Source organism: Schistocerca americana, chromosome X (assembly GCF_021461395.2).
Source record: "Schistocerca americana isolate TAMUIC-IGC-003095 chromosome X, iqSchAmer2.1, whole genome shotgun sequence".
Taxonomy (NCBI): Eukaryota; Metazoa; Arthropoda; class Insecta; order Orthoptera; family Acrididae; genus Schistocerca; species Schistocerca americana.
Window position 1 is genome coordinate 123,885,515 of NC_060130.1, and position 16,363 is coordinate 123,901,877.

The 16,363-nt window shown below is 40.3% G+C and overlaps 1 protein-coding gene across 1 annotated transcript in view; it reads right to left on the reverse strand.

Annotated features, from left to right (window-relative positions):
• Positions 1 to 16,363, reverse strand: part of LOC124556452 (kinesin-like protein KIF3A) — a 122,591-nt gene that overhangs the window by 71,654 nt on the left and 34,574 nt on the right. The window contains exons 6-7 of the mRNA XM_047130403.1: positions 14,687 to 14,884; positions 14,187 to 14,376 (exon numbers count right to left, since the gene is read on the reverse strand). Coding sequence (XP_046986359.1) covers positions 14,187 to 14,376; positions 14,687 to 14,884 — 388 coding nt within the window. The remainder of the gene's footprint in view (positions 1 to 14,186; positions 14,377 to 14,686; positions 14,885 to 16,363) is intronic.

The window sequence follows — 16,363 nt, forward strand, 5'->3', positions numbered from 1 at the left end:
CAAGAAATAAGGAACATGGAAGACCACCAAAAAGTTCGGAGACGCCGAATTGCAAGCAATATTGGATGAAGATGATACTTTGAGTCAGAAGCAAATGGCAGCAATGCTAAATGTTGCACAACAAACAATGTCTGACCATTTGAAAGCTATGGGAAAGATCCAAAAGTGTGGAAAATGGGTGTCACATGAATTGAACGAAATACAGATGGAAAACCGAAAAACCATTTGTCAAATTTTGCTTCAAAGACATGAAAGAAAATCAATTTTGCATCGAATTCTTACTGGAGATGAAAAATGGCTCTCTTTTAAGAATCCTAAATGGGAAAAATCATGGGTTAATCCGGGACAACCATCAACATTGACTGCAAAACCAGATCGATTCGGCAAGAAGACAATGCTCTGTGTCTGGTGGGATCAGAAAGGTGTGGTGTATCATGAGCTTCTAAAACCTGGTGAAACTGTGAATACTAATCGCTACAGACAACAAATGATCAATTTGGACTATGCATTGATCGAAAAAAGACCAGAATGGGCCAGAAGACATGGCAAAGTATTTTTTTTTTTAACGGCAATGCACCTGCACACAAAGCAAAACTGGTTCAGGATACAATCAAAACACTTGGCTGGGAGCTGCTACCCCACCCACTGTATTCACCAGACTTGGCCCCTTCCGACTACCATTTGTTTTCATCAATGGGACACGCATTGGCTGAGGAACACTTTGATTCCTAAGAAGAAGTTGAAAATTGTGTGTCTGATTGGCTTGCTTCAAAAGACGAACATTTCTATTGGTGTGGTGTCCACAAATTGCAAGAAAGGTGGTCAAAACGTATAGAAAGCAATGGTCAGTACTTTAAATAAAATGTTTTTACTTTTCAATTCAAAATTAGTGTTTCATTTTCACAAAAAAACGCTCATTTCATACCGGTACACCTGGTAGAAAAGCAATAATACACTTCTGGCCATTAAATTTGCAACACCAGGAAGGGCAGTGAAACAGGAATTTTACTTATGGTGCTCACACTTCCATGGTACATTTCCCTTATCCTCCAAATAATCTGTTTTGCTACTACTCTGTTCTCCAGGGCTTTCAACACTTTGCTTCTATGTACACTATCATACACTTTTTCAATATCCACAAAGGTCATTAGTAGATCTATTCCATATTCATAGTGCTGTTCCTGCAGTTATCTCACAGCAAAACTTAGATCCACTGTGGACCTTCCTGTTTTGAAGCCATGTTGCTCTTCTCTCATTCTTCCTTCTAATTTTGCCCGAATTCGTGCTTCCAAAATTTTCTCAAAAATCTTTGCACAATGACTCATCAATGTTATCCCCCGATAGTTCTTGCACTCTTTTCTGTTTCCCTTCTTAAAGATCAGGACAATTATTCCCTTCTTCCAGTCTTCTGGGATCATCTTCTGTCTCCACACAATTTTTATTACTCGATATAGCCATTGTATCCCCACTTCTCCTGCTGCTATCACCATCTCCGCACTTAGCTCATCCAGACCTGGTGACTTCCCTCCCTTCATCTTGCCCAATGTCTCTTCCACTTCTCCCCATGTAAGGTCTTTTTCTATTTGCTGCTCCTCCTCTTTTTTTTTTCTCTCCTCGGCTTGTTCCTCCTCATCCAGTTCTCCATTTGGGATCAGGAGTCCTTCAAAATACTCCTTCCACATATTCTTGAGTTCCTCCTTATTCTTTACATATTGTCCACTTTTGCTCACCATTCGAGCATAATCTGTCATACCGTTCTTCCCCTTACTTTTAATCATCCCATATAACACCTTTTCACCTTTTTTAACCTTCACTATCCTCCTTCATCATCCTGGTCCACTGTTCCATCCACTTTCTTCTTTCCTCCATCACCACTCTTTTTGCTTCTTTCTTTCTCACCTGATACTCTTCTCTTGTCTCTACTGTTCTCTTCTGGAACCATACCCTAAAGGCTCTATTCGTCTTCTGTACTATATCCTTCGCTTTATCATTCCACCAGGGTGTTTCTTTCCATATCTTTTTATTGCTTGTCCTCCCACATATTGCTTCCACCGCACTTACTAACATTCCCTTGAATCTACCACCATTCCTCTTCTACCGTTTTTGGTTCATCCTTTGGGATACTTTCCTTTACTACTTGTAGGTACTGTAGCCTGCTTTCTTCCTCCTTCAACTTCCATGCCCTTATACGTCTTTCCTGGTTTTCTGTCCCTTTATTATCCTTCGTCCCTCTCATTACCAGCAAACGGTGGTCACTATCCAAGGCCTCTGATGTCAATGATGTTCCTATTCATCTCACTATCATTCAGGAAGTAGTCAACTATTGACTTTCTCTTTAAGTCTTGACTGTACCAGGTAATGTTGTGGCTCTCTCTTTTCCTGAACCAAGAAGGAAGCAAGCTATTTCTTTGACAAAACTCCAACAGTCTTTCACCTTCCTTATTTAGGGAGCTCTGGTTCAAGCACACTTTTGCAGCCTTGTCTTTCTCTTCCAATGTGTGCGTTCAAATCCCCCATTACTATCATATTCTTCCTTCCCATCTGTTTCTGCATTTCCTCTTCAAAATCTTGCTTCTCCTCAGAAGTGCAACCCACCTGCGGTGCTTACACTCGTATCATCTCTATGGTCATCCCCTTGAGTGATGTTTTGGTCATCATCATCCTATCACTTATTCTCTTCACCTCCTCTTTTAATCCATCTCAGAGAGTTAATGAAGGTGAAACCATTACAAGAGGAGATAGAGAAATCAAATCTGAGATGGTATGGACACGTTAAGAGAATGGAGGAGAAGAGGATACTCAGGAGGATACACGAGATGAAACTGAAAGGAATGCGACCAAGAGGAAGACCGAGAGACAGATGGCTGAAAGGAGTAGAGGAATGCGTCCAAAAGAAGGGAGAAGAGTGGACCAAGGTGAAGACGGGGAGTTGGTGGCAAGACAGAAGACAATGGAGAAGCCTGTGTTCCATACAGACCCAGCCAGAGGCTGAAAACTGTCCAAGATGATGATGATGATGATGATGACGATATAGATATTTATCTGGAAGCAAACAAACGCTCCCCCCCCCCCCCCCCCCTCTCTCTCTCTCTCTCTCTCTCTCTCTCTCTCTCTCTCTCTCTCTCTCTCAAAGTATGTGATGTGGCTGTATGATAACCGATCTTCTTGCAAATAGCAACGTTTAATACAAGCATATACACAGAATGTAGATAGTATTGCAGCTGTAGTCATTAGTTATACTTCCAGTTTCCTAACAGACATTTCAATTTTTACATAAGGGATAAAGTCACACTCCATGCTTTTTACATATAGCAAACAAAAATATTTCAAGCACAAGTTGTTAGCAAGGCACTGTTGTTACAAACTTTCTGTTCTGCTCTTCATTTGATGTATAAGGTTTTCTTTAAGTTCAGCAAGATATGACTAACACAGTTTTGGATTTCTACTGACAAAGGATTTTTCACTTGAAGATTTTTTAATTATGACACACTAATCAGAAATTCCACACTCAGAATGATGATTTTGTGACTTAAAACACTTTTGGTGTCTGTACAAGCATTAGTGTTTGTAAAACAAAGAGAACATGATGGCCAAACAGAGTAATATTAGAATTTTCACACTCTGCAGTATCAAATTACAATAATTTTGTAAAGGAATACTCAGCGACAAAATTACCAGCATCCTAATAAAATACCTAGAGATGCGTGTTATTATAAAATCTAAAATTTTTTTGATAGCTATGTAATATCCTTGTTCAAAATGTCACTTGCTGCCCAACACTCACAAACACCTACACACTGAAAACCTGTTACAAAAATTCTAAGGTCATTAATACAATGTTAATAAACAGTATATTACTGAAATAACAGGAAAGGTAATGGAAATATCCTAAACAATTACCATAAGAGTTTAAGGTTGACTGGCTACTAAAAAAATGACAATGAAATGAATGGATGAGCCAATTACACTGACAATCTATTAAAATCTCCAGACAGACTATTCAGTCAGAGATGAAACATCAGTTCATCTGCAAAAAGGATGAAGAAACTCGTCATTGCCTTAATGCAGGGATTGTGAAAGAATTCAGCTAATCTGTCCTAGCAAACCACAGAAAACCTAATAAGCATGACTGAATGATGATTTGAGCTCCACTCCTCCTGAAGACAAGTCATTGCCTTAACTTCTGTGCAACTGCAGTGGACAGGAAGGTCAGGTGAACACAAAGCTAAACCACACCGAGATGAAACTGCCTGACAGATCAAAACTGTGTGTCAGGCAGGGATTCAAACCTGGAACCTTTTCTTTTGTGGGCAATATTCTTACCAACTGAGTTATACAGGCAAGACTCATTACCCACCATCACAGCTTTACTTACTTCTGCCAGACCTATCCTCCGTTTTCCAAATTTCACAGATGTTCTCCTGGATACCTTGCGGGCTGGCAGTCTTAGAATAAAGGAAATCATTTAGGATAGAACTTCGGGAACTGTTTTCAGAATGACTCTACCACTCTGCAGTGGAATGTACACTACTGTGAAACTTCCTGGAAGAATAAAACTATTTTTGATCCGTCACAAAGTTTCACAACAGCACACATCCTGCTGCAGACTGGAAGATTCATTCTACACTGAAATGTTTAAGCAAACTGTCAACAGTGTAGAAAGGCTGCTCATCACATCAGCTCTATGCTTTGCTGATGATTTAGTGAATTTGAAGATGGAAGAGAAGGTGTCAGATCTGCTCAAGATGGAGACAGCTTTGTGTCAATGTATTTCTAAAAGCTGAAAAAGTTGTGTGGTAACTGACACATCATTTTCTATTTAGCAGTGTTCCATAAAGGACAATGGCAATAAGTACAATGACAGACTGAACATCTGGAGCTAATGCCGGACTCAATTTTACAATTGTAATTAAAAAGTACAAAGCCACATCAAAAAATGTAGCTGCTGATACATGATGAGCTGCGAAACAGACCTGTAGCAGTAAATATCTGGGTAGTGTCAATCAATGAGAACACATGATTAAAAGGGGAGTTGTCACCATGCTAGTAAGTTGGACTTTCACTCAACAGAAACATCTTAAGGAGAGACAGAATTCTTTTACAGCTTCTATTTTTCTGAGCTCGTGAAAAGAGCACTTAAGTTGCAGTTTAAAGTACTGGCAATGCAACTTTCTACTTTAAATAGATTTTCCACTCAAGGAATTAAAATGTGAAGCTAATTACCAAGTTGAAAAATGAAGAAACCAGCTTAGTATTTGCCAAGTTTACATGACAGTAAATACCATTACGGATTTACTGACAACATTCACTTTTAATTACTCTAATGCACCAAGTTGATAAGAATAAATAGCAGTTTAAGGGAGTTAAAGGAGGGGGAAGGAGGGAAGACTTCAATTTGGAAACAGCTCCAGGCTGCCACCTTCCCCCTCCCGTCAAGGTCTCCCAACAAGGTCTGATACCTGTGGTAACATGTACATCCTCTGTATCCATCCCAAATAAACATCAATACAGGATATACACAAAGAGCCATCTAAATGGAATAAACATTTATTCTGTCTCAACTGTGGTGAGAAACTTAATGAATGTAGGAGAAATTACATGGGTTATTAACTTAAAAAGTTAAAAATTATATTGGGAAGGTCAGTACTGGGGTGGACCACAGCTGCAGGCCCCTCAGGATATGTTTTCTGGCAAGAAGAGCCCCCTCCATATCCACCCCTAAATCTGCCAAATTGCATACGACAATAAATTTTACTTTCATTCACGAAACTTACAACTTCCTTGGCTGTTCTCTGTCATCTGAGTATCAGGAGGTTGGGAAATGCACAGGATTCATTCTCGCTTCAGTTAAGTGGAAGAGTCACACTCATTGAGAATAGGCGTTACTGTCAGTACCACTCCACTTTTTGCCATAACATGATGTCATGGGTAAGTATGATCTGGCTTATCTATTGGGATACTATGGTGCGTGCATATGTGTATGTGTGTGTGTGTGGTTTTTTTGATAGAAGTCTGCCATGCCGTAGATGACCCCTTGGTTATCTTCAGTTTGTTGGATGTTGTGATAGCTTCCAATTCCATATCCCAAGCTTTCAAATTACTTGGTACGTCAGTTGTGATAATAAGTCACTGTATGGTACTGCAAGTGCAAGTATTACCCCTGTAGTTGCTTCCTTAGCACATATATCAGAAAGATCATTTCACAAACTGCTTAAGGGGTTCAGTGTCCTAGTGAATCTGATGGTTGATCATGAATTGTGGGGGCTGAATAAAAACACTTTGTTGTTAGAGACCAAAATATTCAGGGGAATAACATTGATCTATCACTTGCAGGCAGGACGTGTAGTTGCTGTACACAGGAATTTTTTAGTTGCTGGAGTTCCAAAGTATTGCAATGGTGTAGATCAGGTTGTACCCATGAAGTCCTACTGCACCACATTCTGTTACAAGTGCCAGTCATTTGTCCATCCCTGCCTGCTGGTACTTTGGTGGCATACAGTCACATAGGCTACAGCCCACATCCTTGACTGAACACATCTTTTTGCTTAACCTTGCACATCCCAGCCTGTGGGTGTCTAGCTGCCTTCTAGCTGGGCAAGCTGGAACAACTTGCTGTACATATATAGTCATCAACTCTACATGCTGCAGACATTAGGTTGAAGTTGCTGTTTATAGCATCCAAAAGCTTAACCAACATGGACTTGATGAGCAGCAAATGCCAATAAACGGAAGGGGGGGGGGGGGGGGTGCCTTGACTATGAATCATCTGACTTGGTGCATTTGTGGAGAACTGAACAAACTAGGTGCCAGGAAAGAGTGAAGTCAGAGTTTTCCTTAGAGCCACAGAACAGGTTAGGTTAAATACCAAGGCTGGCTTCCAGTGGCAACTGGACTGGTCTACATGGTCTAGAGAAATTCACATAAAAAGTCTGAACTGTTGGTTGTGGAACAGAATGTAATAACCAAAGCAGTCTGGCATCAGATGAATTCTGAAAACACAGTTGCTGGTCTCTCTCTCTAATAAGCCTAGCACTGATTGTATCACTGATCCATAAGAAGTGAATCCATAGTACAGGTAGGCTAAAATCTATTATAAACTCAGCTCTCAGATGCTCTCTACGAGGTGTTGCTAAGGAATTGGAGGATAATACCGTAATGAATTTTTTCCAATTTTTTTTATTAATAAGAAGCATCCTATAGTGAATGGCATTACATATGCACATATAAAGACAGCTTTTAAAGCTCAAAACAATTAGTTACAAAACTTTGAAGATCACCAGTAACAAAATCTCGAGTATACTTGCGCACTGGACTTTGACTAAAATATCCTGAAACCTGACATCATTTGTTAGTTTCTTTTTCACTGTGAAGTCAAAGCATGCATTTCACAAGTTTCCTGTTACCATAATTCTTGGAGGAGCTGGCTGGAGCACAGTGGGTGTATTTTTCTCACACCACTGCCGAGCACTTGTCACTCAACTGAAGAAATGTCATCACTTTCAGTCTCTGATGAAGTAACATCACATTCTTCTTAACTTTCTGAGCTGCTAAATTCAATGCCAAACTCAGGATCACTGTAGCCATTTTTTTGAAAGCACTGCCTAAATTACAATACAGAAGAGAGTCTGAAAGTGCACATTTTTTGACAAGTATCCAAAGCTGCACACAGTAAAGATGACATCTACTGGCAACCACCTCAACTAAAACACAACCGCCAGACTACGAATTGTCAAATAAAAAAGCCTAAAAAATCAGAATTGTTCAACTACTACAGGTAATTAATTACTTAAATTTAACTATTTGGATACACAGACCTGAGTCTGCTAAAATGCACAAGTTTTCATACGAGAAAATTGATACCCACGGTTCAGGCGTAGTTTTGTACCTTCCACATAACTCCTTGGAGTTGGTGTTTGATGCTACACAAAATGGTGTGGAACTGTAACATAGGCAAAAGGTGTCAAAAAAATACTGATGAAGGGATTGTGAATTCCACAGTGGTCACAATATCATTAATTATGACTGCAAAAAGGTTGTCACTCATAAAACAATCCCTGAGATACTCTGTTCTTCTATATGAGTTCAGTGATGGGAGTCTTACCATTCCAGACCAAAAGTGTTCTGGCGTAAACACAAGCACTGGAATGAAGAAGAAGAATTGAAGACCAGAGAAGGCAGTGAAACGACGTTGGCCAATGGTGCACGGAATAGGACCGCACTACGAAAGGAGTGCCCTTATGACGAAGTGAATATAAGCGCCGCTCCTGGCAGCCTCGGCCGCTCAGATCGGGTTCATATACAGACATCAATGGACAGTTGGAGACCAGCACTCGCATAACAGATTGTAGTGACCCGTATCAAGTGCTTACTTCGACTTTGTCTATAGAGAATATCATTTACTGTTTGCATGTCACCCATCGTTTGCGACACTTGTTCTAAATCCAAAGTTAAGTATTGTAAATTTGATTTATAGAAATAAAACTACTAATGTTATTTGCTTGAATTGTTTTATAGCATTCTGAGAACACAGCATCCTTTAGGCACCCTATAAACAACGAGTGGGCATGATCCAACAACTGGTGACGAGATGTTACAAACAAACTACATGCTGACAGCCACAAAAATTTGTGTGTTTTTTTGTGCTGGCACCTTAATTCTCTCTTGTCTTTACCTTGTAGGGGTGCACATTGCTTTAACAGTTTCTTGTAGTTTTTGCTAATTTGTGTTTTCAGGTGGGCACTGCAGAAAATTTATTTGTACATATTTTTGTCTTTTTGTTGCATTTGTGTCTTCTGACATGCCCACCAATCCTGTCCCACTCCCTGCTCTGGCACCACAGGCGCAAGCGTTAGATGTCACACAGTTAATGTAGATGTTTTAGTTTCAGACACAGCAGATTTCTGCATTACTCAACACGATGCAGCAGCTACTGGCCAACGCACCACGCCTGACAGAAGAAGCACCGCCTACAACAGCTGCTACACCACCTTTTCGACAGTTTAGTGAACGAGACGAGGAATGGCTCGGGTGGTTGTCTCAGTTTGACACCCCCACGTCATCGCCCACAATGTGCCAGGTACTATGAAACTTCGCTACCTATTATCAAAGGCAGGAAGTACAGTGTTCACATTAATTCAAAAACTTTTTCTTAACACCATTCCGAGTGAACTGTCATACGACCAAGTAGTACAGTCCCTAACTAACTATTATGACCAACAATTGACTGTGGTAGCAGCTAGGTATCAATTCTTTAATTGAAAAACCACCAGAACAAACTTATTGCGAATGGATAACAGATTTGCAGGGTATGACAAGGAAATGTAAATTCAAATGCGCTTGCAGTGCTTTATATTCAGACGTTATGTTGCATGATGTGATCATGAACAATGTACCTGTTGTCAAAATCAGAGAACAGGTTTTGGAACAATCCGATCCATCATTTCAGCAGATAGTGCAAGTATTAGATCAGTAGCATTCTGGTGCCTTGTCGGCTCATAAATTTGAGCAGATAGCTATTTGTCGGGTTCAGTCCCTTAGTAACGATCACCCCATTCTGCACCAGCTGTGTACACTAGCCACACTGACAAGGGAACCTCCCCATCGCACCCCCCTCAGATTTAGTTATAAGTTGGCACAGTGGATAGGCCTTGAAAAACTGAACACAGATCAATCGATAAAACAGGAAGAAGTTGTGTGGAACTATGAAAAAAATAAGCAAAATATACAAACTGAGTAGTCCATGTGCAAGATAGGCAACATAAAGGAGAATGTAAGCTCAGGAGTGCCGTGGTCCCGTGGTTAGCGTGAGCTGCTACGGAAAGAGAGATCCTTGGTTCAAGTCTTCCCTCGAGTGGAAAGTTTAATTTTTTATTTTCAGGCAATTATTTTGCGAAGTTGCACACGTACACAGAGCAGTACTGTTCACGTGATCGTGTGTCAATTATCAAAGTTCAGGTGCCCACACATAATCAACTTCACTCTCCAAAATCCCAGGACATGTTCAGATTTGCTTGGACATATGCAGGATTTGACGGTCTACACATGGAAAAATTTGAAAACGCTAAAAACATGTTTTGACAGAGCACAGGGAAAACTGCGACTGTGAAACTGTTGCATTCATTTGTTGCAGTTTATGTTTTCATCTCTTTTTTTGGGAGTGATTATCACATCCACAAGCAAACCTAAATCGGGCAAGGTAGAAGAATCTTTTTACCCATTCGCCAAGTGTACAAGTTAGATGGGTCGACAACATATTCCTGTCATGCGACGCACATGCCGTCACCAGTGTCGTACAGAATATATCAGACGTGTTTTCCTGTGGAGGAATCGGTTGAGCTATGACCTTGCGATCAAATGTTTTAGGTTCCCATTGGAGAGGTACGTCCTTTCGTCTACTAATCACACGGTTTTGCGGTGCGGTCGCAAAACACAGACACTAAACTTATTATAGTGAACAGAGACATCAATGAACGAATGAACAGACCACAACTTTGCGAAAATAAAAAAAGTAAAATTTTCACTCGAGGGAAGACTTGAACCAAGGACCTCGCGCTCTGCAGCTGCTCACGCTAACCACGAGACCGTGGCGCTCCTGATTTCAGAGTAACCTTGATGTTGCCTGTCTTGCGCATGGACTACTCAGTTTGTATATTTTGCTTATTTTTTTCATAGTTCCACACAACTTCTCCCTGTTTTCTCGATTGATCTGTGTTCAGTTTTTCAAGGCCTATCCACTGTGCCAACTTATAACTAAATCTGACTGGGGTGCGGTGGGGAGGTTCCCATGTGAGTAAACAACTTTCCATGCCACGTAAGCAGTTTGGTAAACAGGTGGCTACACAGGCGAACAGAATTAAGTCTTGCCCTGGGTGTTATTCATGGCACAAACGCCAAGACTGCTCCTCCCAACAAGCTCAGTGTTATGCTTGTGGTAGGAAAGGACATGTACAATCCATATGTTTGCAACGGAACAAACATCAGAATTCGGCCCACTCCAAAAATCTCATCAAAAGTCCCATGTCATTAATGCAGTATATTCAAGGCCTGTAACTAGCAAGCAAGCAGTTTCGTAAGTGATACGTCAGTCAAACAAACTTTTTGTACATTTACTTATTTGAGGGGAATGTGTGAAATTTCAGTTGGACACAGGAGCCTCTGTCACACTGCTGAATCGTACCACATATAAACTGTTGGGCTCCCCATGCATGTCTAAAACTAGCGCACAACCGGCAGCTTATAATGGACAAGACATTCCCATTCTCGGAACATTTACTCTGCCTGCTACATATCGCTCACATCCGTGGACAGTGACTTTTACAGCGCTACAATCATGCGAGTGTAAGAACATATTTGGTCTTGATTCTTTTGAAGTGTTTGGCTTGAACATTCAGGACAATGTGTTGTCAGCGTCTGCATTCAATGCAAAAAAACAGTGTAGCTAGCTTGCTAAAAGAATTCCCAGAACTCTTTTCTGAAGGTTTAGGAAAAGGATAACAAGTTATTTGCACATATTACGCTGAAAGACAATGCTGTACCGAAATTTTGCTGGGCCAGAACTGTTCCCATTGCATTACATGTCCAAGTCGCTGCTGAACTTAAAGAAATGCAAGATAACGTAGTTATTGTGCCCATATCAGTTAGTCAATGTGAAAGTCCACTGGGTTTGCTCCCCAAACCTTCAGGTCACATTCGCCTCTGTGTTGATCCACAGTCAACCCACAAACTGTCACTGATACTTATCCATTGCCACGCCCAGAAGATCTCATCCAAATCAGGCACTGGGCACTACTTTTTCAAAAATTGATTTGCATGATGAAGAATCTAAAAAAGTGTGTGTAGTCAATACTCATTTGGGCTTGTTTAAATATTTGCATTTGCCTTTTGGCAGTGCTTCCGCACCTGCCATTTTTCCACGGTATTTGGAACAGCTGACTGCATAAGTGTCAAACTGTTCAAACTATTTGGACAATATTGTAGTAGCAGGTAACACACCTGAAGAACATACTGCCAATTTATGTTCTTTTTTTTCGTGCGTTATCTGATGCAGGACTAAACTGTACATGGTGCAAGTGTGATTTTTTTAAACCTGGGTTGCAGGGTCTTGGTCATGTCATAAAAAGTCAAGGTGTACATCCTCTTCAGTCACATTTGTTAGCCGTACGAGATTTGCCTGTTCCTCGAAACGTCACAGAATTGCAGTTAGTTTTAGGCAAAATGAACTATTATATTCGGTTCACACTGAATGCTCCACAAATTCAGCTCCTTTGCATCCCTTGCATTGCAAGAATGTTCCCTCTGTCTGGACAGATGAGTGCCAAGTAGCTTTTAAAACTTAAAGATGCATTGCTCAGTGATCGATGCCTAGTTCACTTTGATCCTGACAACCCAGTGGTATTGCAAGTTGACGCTTTCTCTTACGGAATCGGTGCAGTGTTTTCACACAGAATTGGTGGTAAAGACAGACCTATTGCTTTTGCATCAAAAGTGTTGTCCAAAGCTCAGCATAACTACTCACAAATTGAAAAAGAGGCATTGGCTATGTGTATGGTGACACCAAATTCCATCACTATTTGTACAGCAGAAAATTCTACTTAGTAACGGATCACAAGCCTTTGCAATCCTTGTTTCATCCGACAAGAACTGCCCAAAAATTGCAAAAAATGGGCTTTGCTGTTGTCTCAATATCAGTACGAGATTGTGTATCATCCGACAGTTCAACACGGTAATGCAGATGCACTTACACGTCTTCTGATTGGCCCTGATACAGACTTTGATGCTTCTGCTGCATCTTGTTGTCACATTGATGCTCAGGGTTCTGAAGTGCTTCAGTCTTTTCTACTGAACTACAAGAAAATTGCACAGGCCACAGAAGCTGATTCTGATTTGAACATTTGGTCCAGTATATTCACACATCTTGGCCTCACTCAACGAATAGCATAAAGAAGTCTGTAGTGCGCCGATACTTTGCACATCGGCATAGTCTTGTCGTACAGAAAGGTGTAATTCATGTTCAAACAGACAGTGGACAGTACAGTGTATTGATCCCTAAAGCTTTGCACAAAGAAGTGTTGCAGTTAATTCACCAAGGACACTGGGGGATTGTTTGTACGAAACAGTTTGTGCATTGACACTGTACTTGGCAGGGTATGGACACCCAAATAGAACAGATGACGTCACAGTGTCACGTATGTGTGGAAAATCAGGCCAAGCAGAGAATTTTTATGACTAAAGTCTGCAGCCTCACTCCTTTGCTGCATGTGAAGTTGTGCTCAACTCCATGCTCTCATGCACTCCCCCTCCCCCTGTTACATTGCAAGTCCATACGCAATAGCATTTATTGCACTACTTTGCCGTATGACTCGTAGCTTTGGTGCTGTTGGGGGTGACAGAAACAGCCACTTGGATTTTAGTGCGACTCATTCGCACCTGTCACTACGCTAGCTGTGGGAAGCGGAATCTGAGTCACTTTGAGCAACTGTATATTCAAACCCCTAAGAATTTGAATAAACTATATTAAATATTATTCAATTTAGTTAAAGTCAATATACTGCCCTTAGTTATTAATAAGAAGATTGTGTAAAAACCTCAGCTTTCTAGCTGACATACTTTCAGATTTAGAGAAAATTACCAAAAACACCCCAAACTGACACTTGTAACATTAAAGTCAGCTAGGATTCATAACAGTTTGTCTGTTAGTATAATTTGGAATCATCACTGAAGTTTACAGAATTTTGTCATTTTTCTAAAGAATTGGAGCAATCGCCCTCCACCCGAAAATTTTGTTATAAGATATTACAGGATAGCTTGCCACCAGAGTTGAAGCAGACTTTGCAAACGTAAGTATTGATGGTGTTTTTCTTCAACGCTGCCTTTAACATGGTCTGAATAGAAACGGGCTGGTGATCTGATGCCGTACTGATGTAGGTGGAACTTTTTTAGTGAACAGTACGTCAAGAGACAGTGAACAAACAAGGACGACGCATTTTCTAACCCACCCTGCCGCCTCCCCCCCACCTCTGCCCCCCCTCCACACCCAGAGGGAGAGAGAGAGAGAGAGAGAGAGAGAGAGAGAGAGAGAGAGAGAGAGACCAAATACATAACACTATCCAATACCCTAAAACATGTAATATATGCAGTACATTGCAACACAGGTAAAAAAGTACAATAAATATGTTAAGTGCACAGACCTGGAATCCCACTGGTTTCTTCAAGCTGCCTACGCAGCTCTTCAATTTCTAGCTGGAACTGTCTTAGAAGAGCATCTTTTGGATCCTCATTGACTCTAGCTCTGTTCTCTATGTTTTTGGCTCTGTTAGCATACCGCAGAGTACTTATTGTTTCATCATAGTTGTAGTCTGCAGGTCCAATATTGGCACACTGAAGCAAACACAAATAAAAATTAAAAAACTGATGTACAGAAAGAGTGCGAGTTGTAATTTTGTGCCCATAAAATAAATCTATCGTATATTGTATAGTTATTTTCTCAGGTACTGTGGTCACATTTTTGAAGTTGTACTGACTTATGAGCTACTGCAATTCAGTGTTTTCTCTACAAATCTCTAGGCCTAAATTTTATTAAGAGTTGAAAAGAAATTAGTGTGAACAATAGAAGGCAGTACTTCCAGAATCAATTTATTTCAATTAGCCTTTTTCATTGACAATAAACACCCTTAAGTTGAAATCATACCATAACAGTCTTTGAATTTCCACCAAGTGAATCTTGAAGCAGTCTTGTAAGTTTTGAGTTGCGGTAGGGAATGTGTGTGCATTTACCATCTACAAGGGCAGATATTACATTTCCAAGTGTTGATAATGAAAGATTTATTTTAGTTGCCTCCTTGAAACGTATGCCAGTTGCTCCAGTTTTACTCTGTCTCTCAGAGCCCTAGAAAGAACAACAAATATTGTACATCTGTCTGCATAGAACAATACAAAATTATCACATATTTACTAGAACAAAAATTACAAATTATTTGTTTACAATTATTTTAACAAAGGTTTCCACAGTTCTAATCATGAGTCAATTTTTGTACCTTATCCCCTCCACAAACAAGTTTGGAAAAATAAGCAGACCTGTCCATTTCAAATTCAAATGAAAAAGAATAAGAAAAACAGGCATTTCAGGACACTAGTATCCAAACCAAATTAAATATTATGACACAATTGTCCTTGAAAGACACGAGGCCTACAGCCTCATTTTATTGGATGGTAGTTCCAGAGGAGAATATGGTCAGCACCCTACTCCCAGCCACTAACATCAGCTCTTGATATGAGACTGAGTGGGCTCTACTCCAGTCCTTGCACCAAGGGCAGTATTGGAGATTTAACCTAGGTCTAATGTGTTGCAGTCAGAAATGCTGCCTACTCAGTTATAAAGACAGGTGCCTTATGGTATCCTCTAATGCACTTTGTGTAAATGACAGTACAATTTCTTCAACAAAGGTATGGTTGATTCTCTTCTCTATCTGTGCCCCACTAACAATAACATTAAAATGTAGCCTTCCTTTCAATGTTGCCAGAAAATTAGAAGTGTTTTGTCTTCAAGCATGAAACAAACATATGGTCTGATCAAAATTAATTACTACTTTCAACATCAACAGGCTGACCTTGCCACTTTGTCATGACGAAGCATCAGTTCACTTGCTGCATTCGAACAGTGTACAGCATCTGACACACTTGGAACAAATCTCATTTAACAACTGGAAAGTTAAGCACTGTCCAGGGTTTGTATAAGTATCTGAAGTTGCAGCAGGCAATAGAATACTCTACCTGTGCAGGCCATCTACTACCTATTTTATTGACCTTACCTGAGAAGCATATGAATGACAGCCATAGTAATAACATTATAATGACAGATGTCAACTTACAAATAACGTTAATGAGACTGTAGTTATGCATCTGTAAAGAAAGCAATTCAATGAAAGGCTTCATCACAAGGGGTCCAAGTAGTCTCTCATGTACATCCACCACTCTTTGCACAACTGCATATGAGGTCTGTTCAAAAAATTCCGGGACATTCGTAATTTTGTTCCAATGGTGTGTTAGAGCATCCCTCTGCATGTCTCTGTTTAATGTGCAACTGTTGGAAGTTTCATTGTTGTATGTCTGTTAGTTATTGTTCAGTGCTGTAATCAGTAGCACATTGTGTTGCATAGTTCACGAATTTCAAGATGGCAGAGTTAGAGGAGCAAGCATCTACATTAAATTTTGCATGAAACTAAAGAAAACGAGATGATGAAGGAAGCCTATGGTAATGAGTGCTTACCCAAACTCAGTGTTATGAGAGGTTCACACGGTTTAAAAATGGCTGGATGGAAGTTAAAGATGTCCCTCATTTAGCACGCCCTTCGAGGTCTACTGACGA